The sequence below is a fragment of the Zalophus californianus genome, chromosome 13 (assembly GCF_009762305.2).
Source record: "Zalophus californianus isolate mZalCal1 chromosome 13, mZalCal1.pri.v2, whole genome shotgun sequence".
Lineage (NCBI taxonomy): Eukaryota > Metazoa > Chordata > Mammalia > Carnivora > Otariidae > Zalophus > Zalophus californianus.
The window spans coordinates 87,551,517-87,574,620 of NC_045607.1; the positions used below are offsets into that span (position 1 = coordinate 87,551,517).

A 23,104-nucleotide genomic window follows, 5' to 3' on the forward strand; every position below is an offset into this window, starting at 1 on the left:
TACACATATGTGTACACATATCTGCAGGTATACACATATGCTCTTCATCCTGTCCGGAATGTTGATACGATGGTCGCAACTGAAGCAGACATCCTACAAACCTATCAGAAAATCTTGGCCCTAATATCCCTGAGCTGCAAAACCAATGTCAGCAAGAGACTAAAAGGAAGCACCGTTCTGGATGTTTCTAGAGCTCATTTCCTATCATCTTTTAGTAGTTTAGCTCCAAGCTGGCTCAACACATCTGATTAATCCTGATGGAAGGAGAGGCTGATGGAACTGAGCTTGAGAGGCACCCACTCCTCCCTTTCTAAGAAAGCCACTTTTCCCTACTACAGAGCCAACTAATGCTCACTGCCCCTGCTCCCGAGAAATATGCAGCACTCTGTGAGGCCAGATGTTGTCTACTGGAGCAATTTCCATGGTGTAGCCCGTCCAGTTATGCTCCCTCTGCTATATGTCAGCTTATAAGATCTTCTCCGGTAAGGCTGACTTTATATTTGCACTATATATTTGACTATATATTTGCATATGGAGTGCTAGTGATTTGCACAATATGCTACCTCTGGACTTCTTATGACCTGACAAAAATAAAAGCCCTAGTTTGTTCAAACTTGTATTTGTCAGATTTTCTGGGATGCTCTGCTGACAGAATGCTGTAATACATGTAAGATAAAATGCTACAGGAATAGACAGTAGAGTGGTAACTCAGCCCTCTGCTGCAGGGGGCTGGCTTGTCCAGGCATTGTCTAGGATGCCTTTAAACTAGAAGAACAAACCAGGTAGGAGATGGCACATGCTTGAGCAAAGGCAGAGTATATAATGCCTTTACTCTGGGGCTCTTGTGACACAGACAAGGATGAAATGACAATATAACTGAGTGATCTCTAGCAGCATCTAGAAACCCATTATATTTTCCCTGATAGAATGCAAGTCCAAGTGGCAGGTGTATCTATTTTTCTGGTGTAAATGGCAACCGTAGTGTGGGTTCATGGCAGAGATTCTAAAAGCTCACTCCAGGAGGCCCCGGTCCCACACAATAAACAGGTAAAAAAAAAAACATTCAGAGAATGTCGAACATACGTAAAGAGTTATGGATTCACTAGAGCGACAGAAATTCACTGACCCTACATTATGTGCCAATCTCCTAACTAACTGTAAATAAAACAACAAAATGACATTTTCCGTTCAGAGAGAATTCTCCCTAGTTCGAGAAACATGAGTAAGCATTCATAGCACTGTGCTGGAAGTTAAAGTCAGGGTTCAGTGCTGTCTGATAAATTAACTGCAGTGGAGAGCCAGGGTCCACGTCACAAGGGGCGGGGGGGCGGGGAATGAGGAAGAAGTTTATAAAGATCATACGAGGCTCGGTATAGGGAACTGGAAAGACAGGACAGAAAGCAGAGGAAACCACATGCCCAAAAATAGGCACGAAAGGGTAGTATTTGGGGAAATCTGCACAAAGTTCATTGTTTCTAGAACAGGTGGAAAATGAAGCTGGAAGAAGGAATGGGGTGAATGTCAAGGTAGAGCGGTGAATTGTATTTTATAGGTAAAGGAGGTTTTAAGGCGGTGGGAATGTGGATAGATTCAGTGACCAAAAGCAATGAGGAAAGAGAGAAGAGTCAAGATCAGGGAAGAGCTTCCAGTGTGGTATCAGCTACTGTCTTCCAGGCCCCGTGTTAGTTGCTGAAAAGATATTTCCTCAAATGTGAGATCATCATCCTCCCACTTCCCAGGAAAGAATCATAAAAAGCTCGAAATACTTAAGTATCTTAATCATGTTAATAAAATTTAAGCAGAGTTAAAGTAGGATTCTAAGGTATTTAGTTATAATAACAATAGGTAACAATAACTGAACTTTGACTATGTGTCATGCACTCTTGTGGTGTTAGATTTATTGCAAGAGACAAAAATTCCTGCCCTCCTGGAGGTTACAGGTTGAGATCATGGGACTCGATGAAACCACCCAAGGAAAGAGAAGGTGCAGTAAGGAAAAAGCAAGCAGAGGTTATCGACCTGGGGGGCACACCAATGTTGAAGGGAGGTGGGCAGGATGAGAGAATTTGAATTTATTTCAGGTAAGCCCAAAGATCCAACAGATTGCAAACAAAACCTCAAGTGGTTAAATGAAAACAATCCTGGTGACCTGTAATAGTTCCTAGTCTCTTATAATATCCTGAATCTCACTCCAAAGTGGCTGAAAAAAACAATTAGTATAAACTTACAAATTTACATTATTGTTCCTGCAAAGGTGATAAGTTACGTGGCGGGGTGGGGGTGGGGGGCAAGTTCAGACAGGAAAATAAGATTGAAGGATCAGGTACTCTTATGGAGACTAAGTACTTCATTTAATAAATGCCAAAAGAAACAAATGTACTAGTTTGGTATTAGTTTACAGACAAACACACACACGCACAAATTCACCTTATTTATAAAAACAAAAAGCACAGGGTTTATAAGGTATCAGTAAGACACAGAAATCACCAACGAGGGGTATACATTTTTCTCCACCTAGTGAAAACCATTAAAAGGCATAACAGTTTTCATAATTTAAAATAATCCATTGAGGTTGAGAAGAAAATCAGCTCACATTCCTCACAAACCTAGACAAATCTCTACACAGGAGGCTCATTCCAGTAACTCTGATCTGGTTAAAAAAAAAAAAAAAAAATTACCATGAAAACAAGGAAACAATTTGGGAATAGTGGGATGTGCCGGCGAGTCCATTATTTTTCTCTGACTACGCGGGAGAATGAAAACCACCACGGCACATCAACTTACATCGCTCCGTTGGTATAGACAGTATCACTTCCTTCCACATACTGCACCTGAGCTGGGTAGACATGCTGGACCTGCTGCACAGTCTGAACCTGCTGGACCTGAAAAACAAATATTAGGATCGCCATGAGAAGCCGATCTGACCGAATACACAGCGTTAGCTTTGCCGCAAAGATTTCTCTAGGGTGTTGAAAATTGTGAGACTCGTGCTAATTTCAAGATAAGCACGTGGGGGGTCCAGATCAACCGTAGCAAGCACGCTGAATAAATTCTCTACCGTTTGCGGATACCTTTTCTGCAGATGTGTAGGTATAGACATACTCCAAATATTTAGGGTGAAACTCCGGAAAGCTCCTCACTTATTCTGATGATTTATGAAACTCTCCTCACCTGGTCTGTTACAGCTAAGTTTATTTTACAATTTAAGAAATACATGGGAAAAAAAAAAAAAAAATACATGGGGCGGGCGCCTGGGTGGCTCAGTTGGTTAAGCGACTGCCTTCAGCTCAGGTCATGATCCTGGAGTCCCAGGATCGAGTCCCGCCTCGGGCTCCCTGCTCAGCAGGGAGTCTGCTTCTCCCTCTGACCCTCCCCCCTCTCATGTACTCTCTCTCTCTCTCTCATTCTCACTCTCTCAAAATAAATAAATAAATCTTAAAAAAAAAAATAAAAGAAGGAACTTTAAAAAAAAAAAGAAAATTCATGGGGAGCCTGGCTGGCTCGGTCAGGAGAGCACACAACTCGATCTCAGGGTCATGAGTTTGAGCCCCGTGTTGGGCATAGAGATGACTTTTTTAAAAAACTTAAATAAAAAATGATGGAAAATTTCACACACTCAAATGTGGAAAAAAACACTATAATAAACCCCCTATACTCATCATCCAAGATAAATAATTGCCACCAGCTCTCCTCTTTTAAGCCCTTACAGGATTATTTAAAAGCAAGTACAGAGATTCTATCACTTCACTCGTAAATGTTTCATTTTGTTTCTAAGAGAGAAAGACTCTTTTAACATGAACACAATACTAATATCACATATAAAACATTAACAGTTCCTGGATATCATCTAAAATCCAGTCACTGTTAAAATCTAATTATTCCAATGTGTCCTTACAGTTGGTTTGTTCAAATCAGGATCCAAACACGGTCTGCATATTACATTTGGGTGATATTTCCTATCTTGCTCTTTTACTCTCTAACAGTTTCCCATCCTTTTTATTTCTTGACTATCACTTATTGAAGAATCTGGACTATTTATCTTGTAGAATTTCTGGAATTCTAGACTTGGAGGACAGCATCCCTGAGAGGTCATTTAATAAGTTCCTCTATCTCCTGTTTGTCCTATAAACTGGTAGTTAGATTGAGAGCCTTGAACAGGTTCAATTTTTGAAAAGCTACCGTTATCAGTTGCCATATGACAGCTAGCTCTCTCTCCTTCTTCAGTGTTAACATATAATCGGTGGGGTCAAGTGTTGTCAGCCACATCCACTTCCCATAATGCTCCTTCTTCATGCTTTCCCTGAGATTATTAGTAGCCACTGACAATCCTTTTCTAGGGCTTGTATTTCAATTAATAAAGGTTCTAACTCTGGTAGTCTGATTCTGTTATTCCTTCTTCATTTATTAGTAGACTGCTATAAAGAAACTCCCCTCGGGGCACCTGGGTGGCTCAGTCGGTTAAGCATCTGCCTTCAGCTCAGGTCATGATCTCAGGGTCCTGGGATTGAGCCCCACGTTGGGCTTCCCTGCTCAGCGGGGAGTCTGCTTCTCCCTCTCCCTCTCCCCCTCCCACTGCTCGTGCTCTCTCTCTCTCTCCCTCTCTCAAATAAATAAATAAAAAGAAATTCCTCTCATGAATTATTTGGTTACTTTGAAATAGGTTCGTACAGGAAGAGGAAGATAAATACATGATTCTTCTCTTTCCCAGTACTCAGAATGTTATCCCCTAGCTCCCTTCCAAGGTGAGCAATGTGGTTTGGGGTTTGGTTTGGTTGGCATTTTTATGATTCTTGCCTGTTAAACATATTTGATGTTTTTCAGTCCAGCAGTTTTTTGGTTGGTAAACTGCCCCATCTCTGACCAATAACAGTCCCTTCAAAGGGGATTCTGTATCTTCTGACACCATCACAGTAATCTTTCTTACCTCCCTTGCTTTCTGTTGTGATAAGATATTCTAAACTTATCTCTTACATTTCCTCTTCTGGATCTAGAATCAACCATTTCTCCAAAGAGCCTGGTTCCTAGTAGTTAGGAGTAATATAAACATGTAAAAACTGTTTAGAAAGGCAATTTATAGACAGACAGACTCTTTGAAAACTTGGTGATTTCTCCTACAGAAATATTTACCACTTTAAAAGTTGCTGTACCATATTATTAAAAAATATAGTTTATAAGAGCATACAGTTAGAAGGGAAAGCCTTAATGACTGAAGAGCAGAGTGTTAAATAAATTAGAGGAAAACCATTCTTAGGATATATGGCTAATGTTAGAAAAATAAAAATTGACATGTACTTTAATAACAAGATCTCTATCTCTAAGATGTTACCAAGTGAAAAAATATGTTGCAGAATAATACTTACAGAACTGCTTTATTTATGTTTAAAAATATGTATATCTCTCATTTGTGTGAACACGTATATATAAATGGATATAAGTACATAAAGGAAAACAGAAGGATGCACATACAACTCCTAAAAGTGGTTTCTCTACTGAGTGACATGAAATGAGATGGGAGAGGTGAGGGGACTAGCGTCTATTATTCTGAGCATTTCTATTACTCTTGGATTTTTAACATGAAAATGAATTCATCTGTTACATACATAACACATAAAATACATGAATCAATATGTGGAAGGACTTCCACTTCTGGCCACAGTGAAATAAATACACTAGAAATGCCCTCCCCACACTAAACAAGTAGAAAACTGGACAAAATACGTAAAAACAATGTTTCTGGTCGTTTGAGAAAAGGCATCATGACAGCGATTCTTAAGAGTAGGGAAACAAACTAGGTCACCTCAGAACGGTCCCAGCGGTTGAAACAGAGGCATTTCCGAGACTGAGGGAATATATGTCTGTTCTATATCTCTAGGATTTTGCTGTTTTCGTTTTAAAGCGTCAAACTTTGTCTTGCATAGGCAATTAAGTGAATCAACTTGATCTTTTCGAAGCTTATTTTTTAGCTTTATTCCCTGGGATTGAGCCCCACGTTGGGCTTCCCTGCTCAGCGGGGAGTCTGCTTCTCCCTCTCCCTCTCCCCCTCCCACTGCTCGTGCTCTCTCTCTCTCTCCCTCTCTCAAATAAATAAATAAAAAGAAATTCCTCTCATGAATTATTTGGTTACTTTGAAATAGGTTCGTACAGGAAGAGGAAGATAAATACATGATTCTTCTCTTTCCCAGTACTCAGAATGTTATCCCCTAGCTCCCTTCCAAGGTAGGGAATAACCAAGGGAATAACCAAGCAGAGCACAGGGATCTCACCGAAGTGGCAAGACAGACACTGGAATTGGGGAGACTGAGGCAGCTGAAATTTGGAGGCACTGTCAGAGAGGGCAGTAGGCAGAGAAATAGGTCCAGAAATATTAACAGAAATCCCCTTGAGTCTGATGCTGAATACTAATCTGCACGTGTAGGGGCACAGAGATACTCAAGTTCTAACCAGATACAGTGATGTGACTTTAATGAACATCCAGGGCATTTCTGTAGAAACATCAGAAGTGTTAAGCCTTAGTAGAAGGCCTTCACTAGCTCTAGACTAAGATTACTTTAGAGCCTTCTCAATAAAGCTAAAAAAGGGAGCGCCTGGGTGGCTCAGTCAGCTAAGTGTCTCCGTTGGGTCAGGTCATGATCCTGGAGTCCTGGGATGGAGCCCGGCATCAGGCTCCCTTGCTCAGCAAGGATTCTGTTTCTCCCTCTGCCGCTCACCCCACTCAAGTGGTCTCTCTCTCTCTCTCAAATAAACAAAATTAAAAAAAAAAATAAAGCTAAAAAATAAGCTTCGAAAAGATCAAGTTGATTCACTTAATTGCCTATGCAAGACAAAGTTTGACGCTTTAAAACGAAAACAGCAAAATCCTAGAGATATAGAACAGACATATATGTAAGAATCAAAATGTCCAGTACCCAGCAAAAAATTAATAGACGTGTGAAGAAGCAGGAACATGTGATCTACAACCAGGAGAAAAAAGCCAATCAATAGAAACATATAGAAATGAAAGATAGGAAGTGGCAGGGACTTTTAAATAGGTATAAGTAGACAAATTTTAAAGGAAAACATGAATATGATGAGAAAAAAAGAAAGAAGCTATAAGGAACCAAGTAGAATATTGAAAAATACAAGTTGAAAAATACAATACCTGAAAAGAAGAATTCACTGAATGGGATTAAGAGCAGACTATATAACGCAGAAGAAAAGACTGGTCAATTTGAAAACCTAGCAATAAAAACTATCTGCTGTGGGACGCCCAGGTGGCTCAGTCGGTTAAGTGTCTGTCTTGCGAAGATGGAAGACATAAATTAAAATACACTTTTGTAATATTCTTTATGTTAAGTGGTATAATGTTACATGAACAGAGGTTATGGTAAATTAAGTTATATGCCAAAAATCCTAGGACATACACAAAATTATAAAAAAACAGTACAGCCAATAGCAGAGATAAAATGTAATACTTAAAAACATTCAATACACCCCATAGAAGGCAGAGGCAGAGCAAAGAGAACAACAAATGCGACAAATAGAAAAAAAATAAGATGCTAGTATTATATGTAACCATTTTCATAATTATATTCAATACACAAGTTTTAAACCTTGGTTGTCAGAATGGGTAGAAATGTGAGACCCAACTCTACACTCTCAACCAGAACATACTTTATCTATCTATTTTTTTTTGTTTTTTAAGAGAGAGAGAGAGAGTGGAGGTGGGCGGGGGGTAGGAGCAGAGAAGAGGGACAGAGAGAATCTTGAGCAGACTCCACGCTGGGCATGGGGCTCGATTTCATGAGCCTGAGATCGTGACCTGAGCTGAAATCAAGAGCGGGATGCTTAACCGACTGAGGCACCCAGGCGCCCTCAGAACACACTTTAAGTACACAGAGACAGAAAGGTTAAAAATAAAAAAATGTGGGAAAGATACTCTCTGCAAACACCAGTCATAAGAAACTCGGAGCGGTTCCATTACCATCAGCCTAAGTAGACTTCCAGACAAAGACAATTACCATGGATAAAGAGGAATATTTCATCAATAAAATTATCAAGAAGAAATATCCTGTATGTGTTTGCATCTAAGAACAGAGTTTCAAAATACATGAAGCAAAACCTGAGAGAGTTCAAAGTAGAAATAAATAGGCAACCCACAGTCACAACTGGACATTTCAACATCCTTCTCTCCATTGTTGACAAAGACAGAAAATCAGAAGGATACAGAAATTCTCAACCAACTTGACCTAAATGACTTTCACACCACAATCTGCAGAATAGCAACAGGATATGCACTCTTGCTAGTGCTCGTGGATATGAGGCATGAAAGCTCAAATGTTGAAAATGAAAACAAGTCCTAACAAATTTAACATAATTAAAACAGGGGCCCCTGGGTGGTTTAGTAGGTTAAGCGTCTTTTGGCTCAGGTCATGATCTCAGGGTCCTGGGACCAAGCTCCAGGTAGGGCTCCCTGCTCAGCAGAGAGTCTGCTTTTCCCTCTCCCTCTGTCTGCCACGCCCCCTGCTTGTGCTTGCTTGCTCTCTCTGTCAAATGAATGAATGAATGAATGAATGAATGAATAAATAAATAAAAGAGTATATTCTCTGACCAGAAAAGAATTCAATTTGAAGTCAAAGATGAAGAGATATCTGGAAAACATTCAAACATTTATATGATGAACACAAACTACACTTTAATTTAACCTATAATTCATAGAAGAAACCACAAGAGAAATTCAAAAATATTTTGACTTGAATGATGATGAAAATACCATCCATCAAAATCTGTGGAGTGCAGGTAGAGCTGTGCACAAAAAGAAATCTATGTTTTAAATATTTTTATTAAGACAAAAAATCCCCAATGCAATAAATCTAAAGTTTCAATTTTAAGAAGCTAGAAAATGAAGAACAAATTAAAAGTGAAGTAGGAGAAAGGAAATAACAAGCAAAAAAGCAATGAAACAGACATCTGAAAGACAACTGAAAAAAAACTATGAAATTTTAAACATTAAGGTAGATTTGGAGAAAAAGAAGATACAAATTATGAATACTAAGGATGAAAGGGGGAAAGCACCCTAAAGACAGAAAATAGAACATAAAGGCAGTTTAATGTCAACAAATTCAACTACTTAGGTGAAATGGAGAAAATCCTTAGAAGACACAAAAAAACAACACTTGAAAAAGGCAAAAAAAGAGAGAAAACACATATATATATGAAATCAAATTTCTCTCCCCAGAGGAAACTCCAGGTCCAGTTGGCTTCACGGGTGAATTCTAGTAAATATTTCAGGAAGGGGGGAAAAAAAGCCAATCTAACACAAACTCCCTATCACACTTTAGATGAAAAATAACTCAGACTGGGATACACAATCTTATTAACACAATCTAAACCTTGATGGATATTTCTGAATATAGCCTCTCTGCTCCTTTATAATCACCCTTTAGGATTTTGCACATTCTTGCTACCTTCTCCTAAGTTCTGGTTGTTTTCTCTATATAAATTATCTCACCAACCAACACAAATCCTCCATTTCCTTCCAGGCCTGATTTAAAATTTAGTTTCTCTAAAAAGCCTTCTGTAACTTACTTTATCCCATGAGAAACTGTTCCTTTCTTTTTTCTCTCTTAGGGCTCTTAATACAGGTGGTAGCATGTGGCTTAGTAGTAACCTATGTTCTAAATTGGTTTCCTTTGTAGTAGCCAATATGGTGAGAGGTGGCAAAATCATTTCATTTGAAAATAGGAGAAGTGATTTTAAGTCCTTGTGCTGATATTTGCTGTTCATCTACTGGAATAGTCAATTTATTTAAGTAATAATTTCCTTGTGTGTAAAAAATTCTATCTCCCCCACCATTAGGAATTTTTGTGAGTATCTAAAACTATTATAGATACAAAGCACGGTATAGGCATATATGATAATTAAAATACATCTCAAAAAACTAATGAAATTATTAAAAACTTCAAAAATAAGAGTCTTGTCTTCTATATCTGTGTAAATTTCAGCTTTATATCCCACTTGGTTTCAGCCATAAATATGCACAAGAAATGTTCACCAAGGGTTCCTTTGAAACATGAGATTCCATAATCAAAGTAGAAATGAAACTCAGAAAATGTCAAGAACCTTGGGAAAGAAGTCTGGATAGATGCTGGCTAACTCATCTAAGACAGCAATATAAGTATGTCCCTTGATCACATTGAGACTTTACAGTACTACATAAAAACAGGACATCATTCTTTTCATGACCTGCCAAGTTAAGGAATCAACAAAGTAAATAAAGACCAAACTAAACAGTAAAAATACTGAATTACAGCATATTTTGGAGGTAATATAATTTATTATTATCCAATATGAATGGTTTTTCTACCAACCATTAGAAACTGTGTTGAATAGACCCTCAAAACAATTTAGTGATGATGAGAAATGGAACGGCGCATCGTGCTTGTGGTTTGAGAAGGTATTCTTTCAAGGGTGTAATGAAGGTGGAGGAAGTAAAAAGATGGGGAAATATGGACGGAGAAAGAAAAGGAGAAGAAGAAAAGGAAAAATAACCATTTTTATGGAAAATAACTAATTTATGTATGCATGTCTCATTTCACCAATTAGAAGGTTAAGATCCTTGAGTCTCTTATGTAGTTTTTAGTGGAGAGGTTGTTTGATTTTCTTTCTCTCCTCCTTTCTTCCCTTCTTTCTTTGTTCCCTCCTCCTGCCCCTCCCCTCCCCTCCCCTTCTTTCCCTCCTTCCTTCCTTCCTTCCTTCCTTCCTTCCTTCCTTCCTTCCTTCCTTCCCTCCCTCCCTCCCTCCCTCCCTCTTCTGTTTTGACAGTGGGGATCCATTATTAATAAAGGTGGGTTGGAGAGCCACAGAAACGCCCTCTTTCACCTCAAATTAGTCAGCCCCAGGAATATATCTGCATCTATAGAACCAGTCTTGCAGAGTTTACAAACCTAGTCACAGGCTGGAAAACGAGAATGGCAGAATTCCAGCCCACCCCTACCCTTGGCCCAAGTTCCCACATATAGAGCAGAGAACTTTTTTTTATATTGTTGGTATATTCCCAAAGACCCAACACAATAAAAATACACTGTAAATATTCAATACTTATTCAATAATTAAATAATGCCCAGTACCCAGCAAAGAAAATGCCCAGTGAATATTTGTTAAATTTAGAGTATCTTCTAAATGTGGATAAGTGCATTTGTTTTTTAATAATGGAATGTTTATTATTCCAAAGTGAACTGATGTGATCACTTTGAATGTCCTTTAATGCATCTTTAAAAACCAAAGGTGAAATTTTAAGAGGAAGTGCATGCTCTTTTCTCTTTCCTAAAATAATGAACTGTGACTTAAATCTGTTCAAATATTTGATACTGTTCTTATGTTAAACATTAGTTTGTATTCAAATATTTACTAAATTGTTATCTATTATAAGTTTATTTTCTATTTTATTTGCCATACTTTAGTGCAGTGATGTTGGCAACAAAGGCAAAAAAAATTAAATTTCTGAACAACTTACAGACGATTGACAAGTTTCCTTGAGACAGGTGGAATGACTTTTCTCTAGGAACTCAACTGCCTCACAGTTATTACTTCATTTGCTAAGGGCAAAAGGCATTCTTAGCTTAACATTATCCTGACCTCCAGGACCCTGTAAGTCTCCTTTAACATATAAAAATTCCTTTGGAAACTTCCTTTATCTCTACCTGCCCCCAAGATATATGTTAGCAATCATCCTCCAAGCATATGGCCCACTGATACACATCTGAAGGGTCGCATGACTAAGGTTTAATTAGACAGTAATAAATGACCTTTTCCTAACAAGAGACAGCCCCCTCAAGGTCCAGGAAACCTTGCTTCCAAATTTCTTAGAGACTTACACTAACCCTAACCCCCTTCCAACTTGAAAGTATATAATCAGCCACTCCTCAGGACCCCGGTGCGGCCCTTTCTGCCCACAGGTCCTGTACCCGGGCTTTAATAAAACCACCTTTTTGCACTGAAGATGTTTCAAGAGTTCATTCTTGACCATTCACTCCAAACCCCAACATTTCCACCTCACAGGAACCATTCAGGTCAGCCTGACTAAGAGAGATGGAGAAACTTGCACCATGTAGGCATTTCATTACCATTCCTAGGAACTATATATTCCATCCATCTTTGTGAAATCTATAAACTGTCACATTTTACTGCCCACCCTACCAAAGCTCTTAGGGGAAAGGAAAAAGATGATTAAATAAATTCTATAGGAAACTTTCTTTTAATTTCATTGTCTTTCCCAAAATAAATTCAGTTGCATTTCCCAAGACAAAAGTTTTTCACCATTTTTGAATTTTAATAAACAATAAAGTGGTGAAAATGGAAACTGAAAAGAGTTGGACAAAGGCAGAATTAGGAAGAACAACCAACTATTTCTATAATGAACTGTTCAATGAATAATAATGACCTTGGGCTAATTTCTAAAAGGTTACCTAGTACATGAATGAATATTGGCAGTAATGAGGTCTGACCATAATAACGTTCTCTACCAGAAATTTATCCATTCTCTGTCAAATGAAGGGGGAAAAAAAGTCCCCCAAAATATAAATTTATTCAACAATATATTTACATTCATAGACACTAGATGAATTAAGCAACTTAACCCTGTCTTACTGATACATATTTAAATGAAGCTCCTCTTATTACTATTCAAATGTGGTATTACAAATGCATTTGCTTATTTTTGTACACTTTTATAATTCTTATTATTTATAAAGGAAGTGAATACCAAAACAAAGTACATACCACAGGAAAATGTGCTAGCTCGACAGAATCAATTAGTATATTTTGAGGACAAATTTATACAATATGTTGTTTTGGACGTGCTTCAAAAAAAAAAAACTAAAATGAATCACACTTCAAAACAAATCCTTTTCAACAGTGAATGAAGTCATTTATAATTGTTAAGCTTATTAGTCAGCGAAGAACAACATTAGTTTCTTTGTAAAAACATCTTTATTATGTCAAGATCTTCACTGCCTTTCTTATATAAGAGCATTCCTTACACTTGTGGTTGAAATCAGACATTTCAAACCTTAGTACAGACAGTTCCTGACTTACGATGATTCAACTTAACAATTTTAAGCAATAGGCATTCAGTAGAAACCAGACTTTGAATTTTGAATTTCAATCTTTTCCCAGGCTAAAGATACGTGCCACGATGTTCTCTTGTGATCACATTCTCTCGATGTGATCATGAGGGTAAGCAACTGATAGATAACAGATACCCTTACACAACCATTCTGTACCAAACAACCATTCTGCTTTTTACTTCAAGTGTAGTCGATAGTTACATGAGATATTTATTCAATACTTTATTATAAAACAGGCTTTGTGTTAGATGACTTTGTTCAACTGTAGATTAACGTTAAGTGTCCTCAGCACATTTCAGGTAGGCTGGGCTCAGCTATGATGTTTGGTAAGTGAGGTGTATTAAAAGCATTTTCGACTTAGGATATTTTCAACTTATGAGATGTTTACCCACATGTAACCCCATCGTAAGTCGAGGAAGATCTATACTGAGAACTGTCAAAAACTGCATTAAGATGTCTTTAATAGATCCACAAGAGACGTGGGAGAGCTCTTCGCAGATGAAAAACATGGGATATTAGAGTGGCTATGTTAGAGACTGCTGTGGACTGACCAAAGTGAGGCAGAAGGAAAAGAACCCACATCGGAACAGCTATTACTAAAAGGGCAGTGGGGAAGAGTAAGACATCCAGAGCAGCCGCAGAGAGTTAATTAGAAAAGCAGCCTTATGAGAAAAGAGAAGGAACAGAACTCATTCACTATTTCTGGGCTGGTAAAACTGAAGGGAATTGAAGGGATTGAGGAAAGTCAAAAAGTTGCGAGCGCACCGTGTGGGTATGCGAGAAGGGAAGGCATGAGGACCAAAAAAGCATAAGGGAAAAACTAATTTCCTTAACAGGCACAGGTTATGAAAATGGAAATCATAAACCTACATCCATTTTTTTCAGTCTTGGTTAAAAGTAAAATAAATGACATGTCACAAGGTATTGACTACATCTTGCCAAGAAAGAATTCTACAAATATTGCGAATGTTGAAAATAATTTGCGGTAAAGGATGTTTATGACAGGACCACAGTGAACAAAAGCACAGCTAAGTGACAGGACAGGCTGGGGGGGAAATAATGTTACTTAAATCTCCCTCATTGGGTTTATTGAGAAAAAACAAGAGGTTTCCCTAGCTCTTTAACATCAATTTACAAAATTCATGAGGCACCTGGGTGGCTCAGTCAGTTAAGCGTCTGCCTTGGCTCAGGTGACGATCCCAAGGGTCCTGGGATCAAGCCCCGTGTCGGGAATCCCTGCTCAGCAGGGAGTCTGCTTCTCCCTCTCCCTCTCCCCGTTTGTGCTCTCTATCTCTCTGTCAAATAAATAAATAAGATCTTAAAAAAAATTACAAAGTTCTTCCTGGGATCCTCAATGATAACCACAAAATCCCTGTTTAATCTTTTAGGAATGGAAGACCTTCCACTTCAAAGAATGTGGTGAATGTGAGATTTTGGAAAACAGGGTGTTACTCATTTAAACGACAGAATTCATTTTATGTAGAAAAATGAATTTGTTCACTTACTGTAAACTGACTCACTGGCCCTGTGTTAGTCAACTCTCTCACTTATAAACTGTGTAGCTTCCTTTTTTTCAAAAACACTCAGATTTTTGGGTATCATTTTCTTATAGTAGGACTTTCAGTAAACAAATGATTGTTCTAGCACATTCAAATCCCATAAACACCAAAAAGCGTACTTCTCCAACAGGGCTGGAGTAACAACTTGGAACCTTAGCTTTATAGGATTTATTTACCAAAACTACATAGTTGCTGTAGGCAACTAGAAGTTGTTAGGAAAATATAAGTATTGTTATTACACTTGGACTTCAGGGAGAATCATATGAATGTTTTAGTAGTGGTAAGTAAGGTCTTGGCTCACTATCTGATGACATGAACATAGGGGACTCAATCAGGAGTGAATCAGTTCAATCATCCCTAACGGCCTAGCATGAGTCTCCCCAAAAAATCATGTTATCTGACTTGTATCAAAGAGTAGAAGCTACTTCAAAGGGGTAAAGCAAGTTCCCAGAGAGGAAGTGTTTCTAGGAGGAGGGATGTGACTCAACAAATTTAGTTTAGAATGATTTCTCAGTGACAAACTTGATGGTTATTACATAAAATACATAAACCTGTTTTTGTGAGTCAAAAGGAACAAGGTAACAACTACTTTGTACAAGTACAGAACACTTTTTTTTTTTAACATTGTATTTATTTATTTAGAGAGAGAGAGAGAGAGAGATCAAGAGAGCGGGTGAACAGTGGGGAGGGGCAGAGGGAGAGAGAAAATCTCCAGCAGACTCTGCATTGATCTCAGAGCCTGATGCGGGGCTCGATCCCAGGACCCTGAGATCATGACCTGAGCCAAAATCAAGAGTCACTCAACTGACTGCCCCACCCAGGTGCCCCTTTCTTTTAATTAATTAATTAATTAATTAATTGTTATTGAAGTATAGTTGATGCATATTACATTAGTTTCAGGTGTACAACACAGTGACTTGATAAGTGTGTAGTTATCCTATGCTCACCACAAGCATAGCTACCATCTGTCACCACACAATGTTATCACAATACCATTACTATATTCCTTATGCTGCTTCCTTTAACCCCATGACTTATTCACTCCATAACTGGAAACCTGTGTCTCCCACTCCCCTTCACCCATTTTGCCTATCCTATCCTCCACCCCTCCCCTGGGGCAACCATCAGTTTGTTCTCTGTATTTATGAGTTGGTTTTTTTTGTTTTTTTTTTTTTTTTGCTTGAGGAACACTTTTTTTTATGATTACACTGTCTTAAACATTATTTCCCTTGGGACCCAGCAGGACTGACCAATGCTAAGATTCTACTAAAGTAAGTAATAATTTCTGGGGGAAGGAATTTACTAAATAATACTCTGGTGACCACAAAGAGTAAATGAGCTAAGTACACCAAATTTACTGCAGTATTAGGAGAGGTCTTTGAAACAGAAGGCTCCCTCTAGTCTTTCTAGTAATAAATGAAACATATAGAAACATAAAATATCAATAAATGTAAGCAGCACATCAGAAGATCTAACTAACTGCATAAAATCAAGTCTAGACTGACCATTAGAATATGCACTTCAAATGTATCTCCTGGTAAGAATACATAGATACGGATTCATACTTGCTCTGAGTGTCTATGGTAACGATGCGTATTTGCAGGAATCGAGATGTTGACTCCCCTGGGGTGGAGTGCTGGGAATTAGGAGAATGTGTTGGTAGCTGAGGCAATGTGACCCAAGTAACAGACCCTCTTAGTTATATAGGATTGTTAAACTGGTGCTAATATTACTATTTATAGTGATACGCAGTATCACTTCATTCACCAAAATTCTGAGATGAAATGAAGACGGTAGGCAGCTTTATCCCCATTTTATAAATAGTGACATAAATGCAAAGACATCGTGACAACCCAAAGACATGGTAAATGAAAGGTAGCAATGACTCCAGGTCTTCTGACCCCAATCCTAGAATTCTTCCAACAATTCCAGTGTTTCCCCAAGTGTGGGAAGAATGACACTGGTGCTACAGAGGCAAGGCATTAAATAATTATAAATATAAGAACATAATCCATTTTCAATTACCTTTAAATCACTCTGATAAGGAAAAGGTCTCAGTCTTTACCACCTCTGACACTTAATAATCTCACTTTTTTAAAAGGACAGTAAGCCTCAGTGTTGATCTTTGTCAAAAAAGAGCAGCAAGCCAAATCATATAATATTATTTCATTTTTACTGTATTTAGCTTAATGTGTATTTTCCATTTATGTTGAGATAGTAGCCTGTTCATTTTACACAGAAATTTAAGATCTTCTTTTGTAATGTATGGTGATTGACATAGCATAATGAAATAAAATTAAAAACAAAATTTAATTCATTTAAGTAATTGTATAGAAAACTAGTAAGTAAAAAAAAAATATAGTAGACTCTGGATAAAGCAAAAATCATGAGGCCGTTTGCAAAAGACAAAAAACTGCCCTGCATATCACACACTACAAATCATACTCTTAATAAATAAGACGACATCAAGAGACTTTCCACTTTAGAGAGATTTACATCTCATACATGAATTAAAACAGAACTTGTTACTTCATTGTATCCACTTACTAGTTCCCTAAATCCCGAAATAGAACGGGTAGCAGTCATAATTCTACCATAGCGGGGGGTCAAGTTACTTTTGAAGCAAACGGTTGGTATATCACCTACTTTTTGGGCAATGTTGCATTTTATATATCCCAATATTTTTATAATCGAAGTTACAAATAAATAGTTTCATAAGATTTGTACAATACAGAAATAATCACAGTAAAAGGTGATTGCCTCCTGTTTTATTTTTTTTTTAGGATTTTATTTATTTATTTGACAGAGAGATAGCGAGAGCAGGAACACAAGCAGGGGGAGTGGGAGAGGGAGAAGCAGGCTTCCCACCGAGCAGGGAGCCCCATGCGGGGCTCGATCCCAGGACCCTGGGATCATGGCCTGAGCCGAAGGCAGATGCTTAACTGACTGAGCCACGCAGGTGCCCCAGACTCCTGTTTTATGCTCACACTCATTTCCCACTATTCCTCTCCCAGGAGATAATGAATAACCGTGGGACAGCGTACATCCCTCCAATCCTCTAACAATAAATACATCTTTATGTTTATATAGATCTCTGGATTAACCAGGATAGTTAACACTAACTGTAACAATAGACAACACCTAAATCACCCAGCTACTGGATGGTGTAGGAGGCCCAGCTCCCACGTCACTTGGAGACCCTCGTTAACAGAAGCTCTCTCATGGTGTAGATGTGTCACCCTGATGTAGCCTTGGAGGAGGGGAGAGATTGTAGGCATCACAGCTCCCGAATGCCTTGACTGACAAATAGTACATGTCACTTTTGCTCACAACCCAATACTCAGAAAACACACACGGTCCAACCTAAATGTAAGAAGAAACATCTAGGTGAACGTTCTGTCTCTGCTACAGTATCTTTTTGATGGAGAGTACATGTATGGACCAGGTGAGATGTAATGGACCAGGTGAGATGTAATGCATTTTCCTCCTACTTTTCTGCACTGAACAATACCTCGTAGAGCTCTTTCCAAGTGTGTGTGCATGATGTGTCTGAATTGACACGCAAGCACAACTATTTGTATTGGTTTCACAAGTACGCCATAGTATAGATAAAGCTTAACTTAACCATTCCACAAGTGATGAACGTTTAGGTTACTTTTCTTCTATCATGAAAAACACTATAGAGAAGGACTGCACCTGCTTTTTATCAAACATTCTATGGGGTGGATGTCTCCATATGTTTACCGGCCATGTGTTTTTCATGTTTTGTGAATAGCCTATTCATATGCTTTGCCCATTTATCTACTGCATTGTTTGTCTTCCCTTAATGATTTACAGGACTCGTTAAAGATGATGACATTTTTATTCCCACGCATTTCATGCCTCTTTCTCCTTTAAATTTGTTTATGGTGTTTATTAACCATTACATGGCAAAATAGGTCAACTTCTTTCCTAGAAGCCTTGTGATGCTTTATGTTCTATGTAAGATGGCCGTCCCCTTCCTAAGATTATGAAAAAATACTTCCCGCTTTTGTTTGTGTTGGCTTTGTAGTTTTAAAACTGATTAGCTCTATAACCTATTTTGGGCATTAAGACAAAGGTCTAACTTTGTGGTTGCCGTTGTTTTTCCAAACAGATACCAATTTTTCTCAACACCGTTTATGGCACTATCCGTTTATTATTTGAAATAATATGTTTATCATGAACCAAGTTTTTACTTATACATAGATCTGCCTATTTACTCTTGGTCTGTCATCACTCAGTTTTTATTACTATTGCTTTTGTGATAGCTTTCTGAAATTACAAAGAACAAATTCTGTCCCCAGTGCTTTTCTTTTTGCCAAATTTTCTGGGCTATTCTTGTATATATTCTTTGCCATTAACTTTATAATCAGATTTTTGACTTTCAAGAAAACCTTGCTATGTGTTTTATTTGCATTATATTGAAATTATATCTCATTTTAGAACTTAGGGTCTTCATTTTAATGGCCTTTCACACGTGAGTTATATGCTTCATCCCAGCTCGCTGGTGATGCGTGAGCTTTATATAAAGACTGATGCTAGACTTCAAAGTGACCTGGTCAGCGACAATTCCCAAAATGTCCCCACCCTCAGATTTCAGTCCCATACCCATGAAGCCCATGAAAATGATGAGTGATTCTGCTATGTTATACGGCATTGTTGAGCTCAAAATAAAGTAAAACTGATCCAGCCTCAGGAGCCCTTAAAATAAGTGGAGGGCTTCTCTGGCTGATGGCAGGAGAGGGAGTGAGAAAGTCAAGGCCGAGAAGGCCTTGCCATGTGATTATTGCTGGGCAGATGGAGGTAGAGGAGTCATGTGGGCAATCTCTGGGAGCAGAGAGCAGACCCCAGCTGAGAGCCAGCAAGAAAACAGAGACTTCAGTCCTACAAATGAAAGGAAGGAAATGAATTCAGCCAGCAACCTCTATGAGCATGGAAGTGAATTCTTCCCCAGGACCTCTAGGTAAAAAAGCCCAAGGTGACACATCCCTTAGTTTCAGTTCAGTAAGACCTAGAACAGAGAACCCAGTGGAGTCCATTCAGACTTCTGACTACAGAAAATTATGACATAATAAATGGGAATTGCTTTAAGCCATGAAACTTGTAATTTGTTACACAGCAACAGAAAACTAATCCAGGATAGACTTCAAGGAAATTGTTACCACCATCTTCCATCTGCATGGGTTTTCAGGATTCCCAGGCAGAAACGAGATACACTCAGAATCACCTCCCCCTTCTTCGCTGATAGTCTCACGATACTCCCTAATTAGGAGCAACATATATACTAACCTAAATCTTGAATATCCTGCTAATTTTAAGGCTTGGGGAAATGAAAGGCTAATTCTTCCTCAAAAAGTTCAAATATTTAAGATACAGCGTAAATCAGAAACAGAACTATCAAAGGACCAAAAAAAGAAAAAAAATATAATAAAACTTTAGGACAATAATAACTATCATTGAACCCTAGAACCCAAAATCTATTTCACAAGAGGTCAGGATATATACGATAAACAGGGTTCTTTCAGTGTTTATCTATATATATGCACTGACTATAATATTTAAAGGAGAATGCAACATTTTGGTAAAACGGTGATTGATAACAGTCTCGATTCCACTAGTATGAATTGTTCCAGCGTTTACACCTTTTGTCTTTAAGTGAAAATGCAAGTTTTTGGGGTGCCTTGGTGGCTCAGTTGGTTAGGTGTCTGCCTTCAGCTCATCAGGTCATGATCCCAGGGTCCTGGGATCGAGCCCCACGTCAGACTCTCTGCTCAGTGGGGAGTCTGCTTCTTCCTCTGCCCCTCCCCCTGCTTGTGCTCTCTCTCTCTCTGTCAAATAAATAAAATCTTTAAAAAAAAAAAAAAAAAGAAAATGCAAGTTTTCTGTCTGAGCCACCCAGGAGCCCCAAAAATGCAAGTTCTCACATTATATATTAAATTTCTAAAATTCTTCATACTCTAAGAAATACTGAAATGAGCTTAGAAAAATCTGAACTGATATAAAGCTGAATTATATAATTTAAAAAAGATATCTTAAAAGAAAATTTACGATGGTCCTCAATGGCTAGACTGAATACAAAATAAGATTCCCTATTTTTGTCTGCCTGCTTCTATACTATTTAATTCCTTTTTAGTGAAATGTGTTGCATGTAGCATTTGTGTAAAATGTTTAAGACAAAAGAATGAATAAGGTAAAGCAAGGAAAAAGTTAAGCAGTGAATATGAAGGATGATGATTTCAATTTCCAGAGAACTGATAGCAACACCCTAATTTTTAGAATTTAAAAAAAAATAGAGAAAAGTAAACATAGAAAGAGGAGAAATATTTAAAAATAAGAAAATACTCTGGGGTGCCTGGGTGGCTCAGTCGGTTAAGCGTCTGCCTTCGGCTCAGGTCATGAACCCAGGGTCCTGGGACGGAGCCCCGCATCAGGCTCCCTACTCAGCAGGGAGCCTGTTTCTCCCTCTCCCCACTCGTGCTCTCTCTCTCTGAAATAAATAAACAAAATCTTTAAAAAAATAAGAAAATACTCTAACACGGAATAATGATTAGCTACTTGTTAGAACTGCTAAGACAATGTCATAAAAGTGAATTTGAAAGAAAACATTTTCCTATTCATTGGCTGAAATAAATTTTAGAAGTTGATTCTCTTAGTCAAAATTGGTTTTTAAAATTATTGACTTGTACAATATTGCTCTTCTCAAAATTCTAATTTCTGTGAAAGAGAAGCGAGAGAATTGTAGTGATAGACTTAGGAACCAGTATCTTTCTCGAAGCTTTGACAGATGGTCTTATCAGGAGGATGGACAGGAATATTGTTTACTTAACTGATTTATTTTGATGATTTTCAACTCAGTAAACAAAAGGCATTATTGATCTAACTACCAAGGCGTCCCTGAACCTTGGGGAACAGGTTTGCAACTGATCTGATCATCACTGGGAAAGCCAGCCACGTGAATTCTATTTCCCACTTGTCAAATAAACTGCCCGGAACCCCTCAATGGAGAATGATTCCTTTGAGTTCTTCCTTTTCCCACTCCTCAGCACTGTAGTTTATAATTTAAATCTCGTGCTTGTCATCCATTTGCATCTTATATAACTAACTTCCCTGCAAAAACAATGCTGGTTCTGATCCAGAGGAGAGAGGGGCAATTTTGTTTCTTAAGGAAACCCCCATGAAGGCAGGAAGAATGTCTGTTGCCTTCTTTATCACCTATCACAAGGTGATAGGCACAAGGAGGCAGGCACAAACCGCAATTCAGCAAATAACTCTGAGCTACCAAGGAAAAACAAGAACAAAAAAATTACACAGGCAAATGGCGGGGGGGGGGGGGGGGGGGGGGGGGGGGGGGGGGGGATGGGGCAGGAAACATAAGGAAAAGAAGGTGGTAGAGAAGGGAGCATGAAACTTTCAGTTCTCATACTATTCTTAACTAAAGCAGTTTTATTTTTCCCTACTTCACAACTTTCATATTAAATCACTCCACAAAGGGGCACCTGGGTGGTTCAGCAGGTTAAGCATCTGCCTTCGGCTCAAGTCATGATCTCAGGGTTCCGGGATCGAGCCCCGCATCCAGCTCCCTGCTCAGAGGGGAGTCTGCTTCTCCCTCTCCATCTGCCCCTACGCACCCCCATGCGCTCTCTCTCATTTAAATAAATAAAGAAAATCTTTAAAAATAATAATAGGGGCGCCTGAGTGGCTCAGCCTTTAAGAGTCTGTCTTCAGCTCAGGTCATGATCTCAGGGTCCCGGGATCGAGCCCTGCATCGGGCTCCCTGCTCAGCGGGAAGCCTGCTTCTCCCTCTCCCACTCCCCCTGCTTGTGTTCCCTCTCTCGCTGTCTCTCTCTCTCTGTCAAATAAATAAGTAAAATCTTTAAAAATAATAATAAAATAATACATTGCTCCACATATGTGCTACTTTTAAAGAATAAAACTCATTGGATTGGTAGAAAAAATAAATTCCATGAAAGGGCTACTTCTAAAGAAGTAAAAAGACGGGTCCTTGAAAGCACTGACAGCACATTAAATCAGATAACACTGTTACACTAGAAGCAAAGAAGTTTGACACCAAGAACAAATGACTAAAGATATGGATCACAAAAATGGTTGATGACTAATCTGGGGCGGAATCCATGACTAGTTAGGATTACAGACAAGTTTTTGTTGTTGTTGTTGTTGTTTTGGTTTTTTGGTTTTTTGTTTAATAGCCAGTTAGGGCACTTGAAATTGTGAAAAGCACATTAAGTGATCTCCAGAAAGTTATCCAACGAGTGTGTGGACGCTGTATGTAGCGGTCAATTCAACATTAATCCAAATTACAAAATACTTACAAAGTCAAAAAGAGTATTAAAAAATTACTCACCACATATTTTTAATGATTGTGTTTTAGAATCATAGGATCAATATTCAGTCTTTACCTAA

The 23,104-nt window shown here is 38.4% G+C and overlaps 1 protein-coding gene across 13 annotated transcripts in view; it reads right to left on the reverse strand.

The window, feature by feature from the left end:
* The window catches only part of RFX3 (regulatory factor X3), a 274,696-nt gene that overhangs the window by 106,360 nt on the left and 145,232 nt on the right, over nucleotides 1-23,104 (reverse strand). For all 13 annotated transcript variants that reach the window (XM_027616062.1, XM_027616061.1, XM_035723664.1 and 10 more), the window contains one exon: nucleotides 2,785-2,882. In XM_027616062.1, coding sequence (XP_027471863.1) covers nucleotides 2,785-2,882 — 98 coding nt within the window. The remainder of the gene's footprint in view (nucleotides 1-2,784; nucleotides 2,883-23,104) is intronic.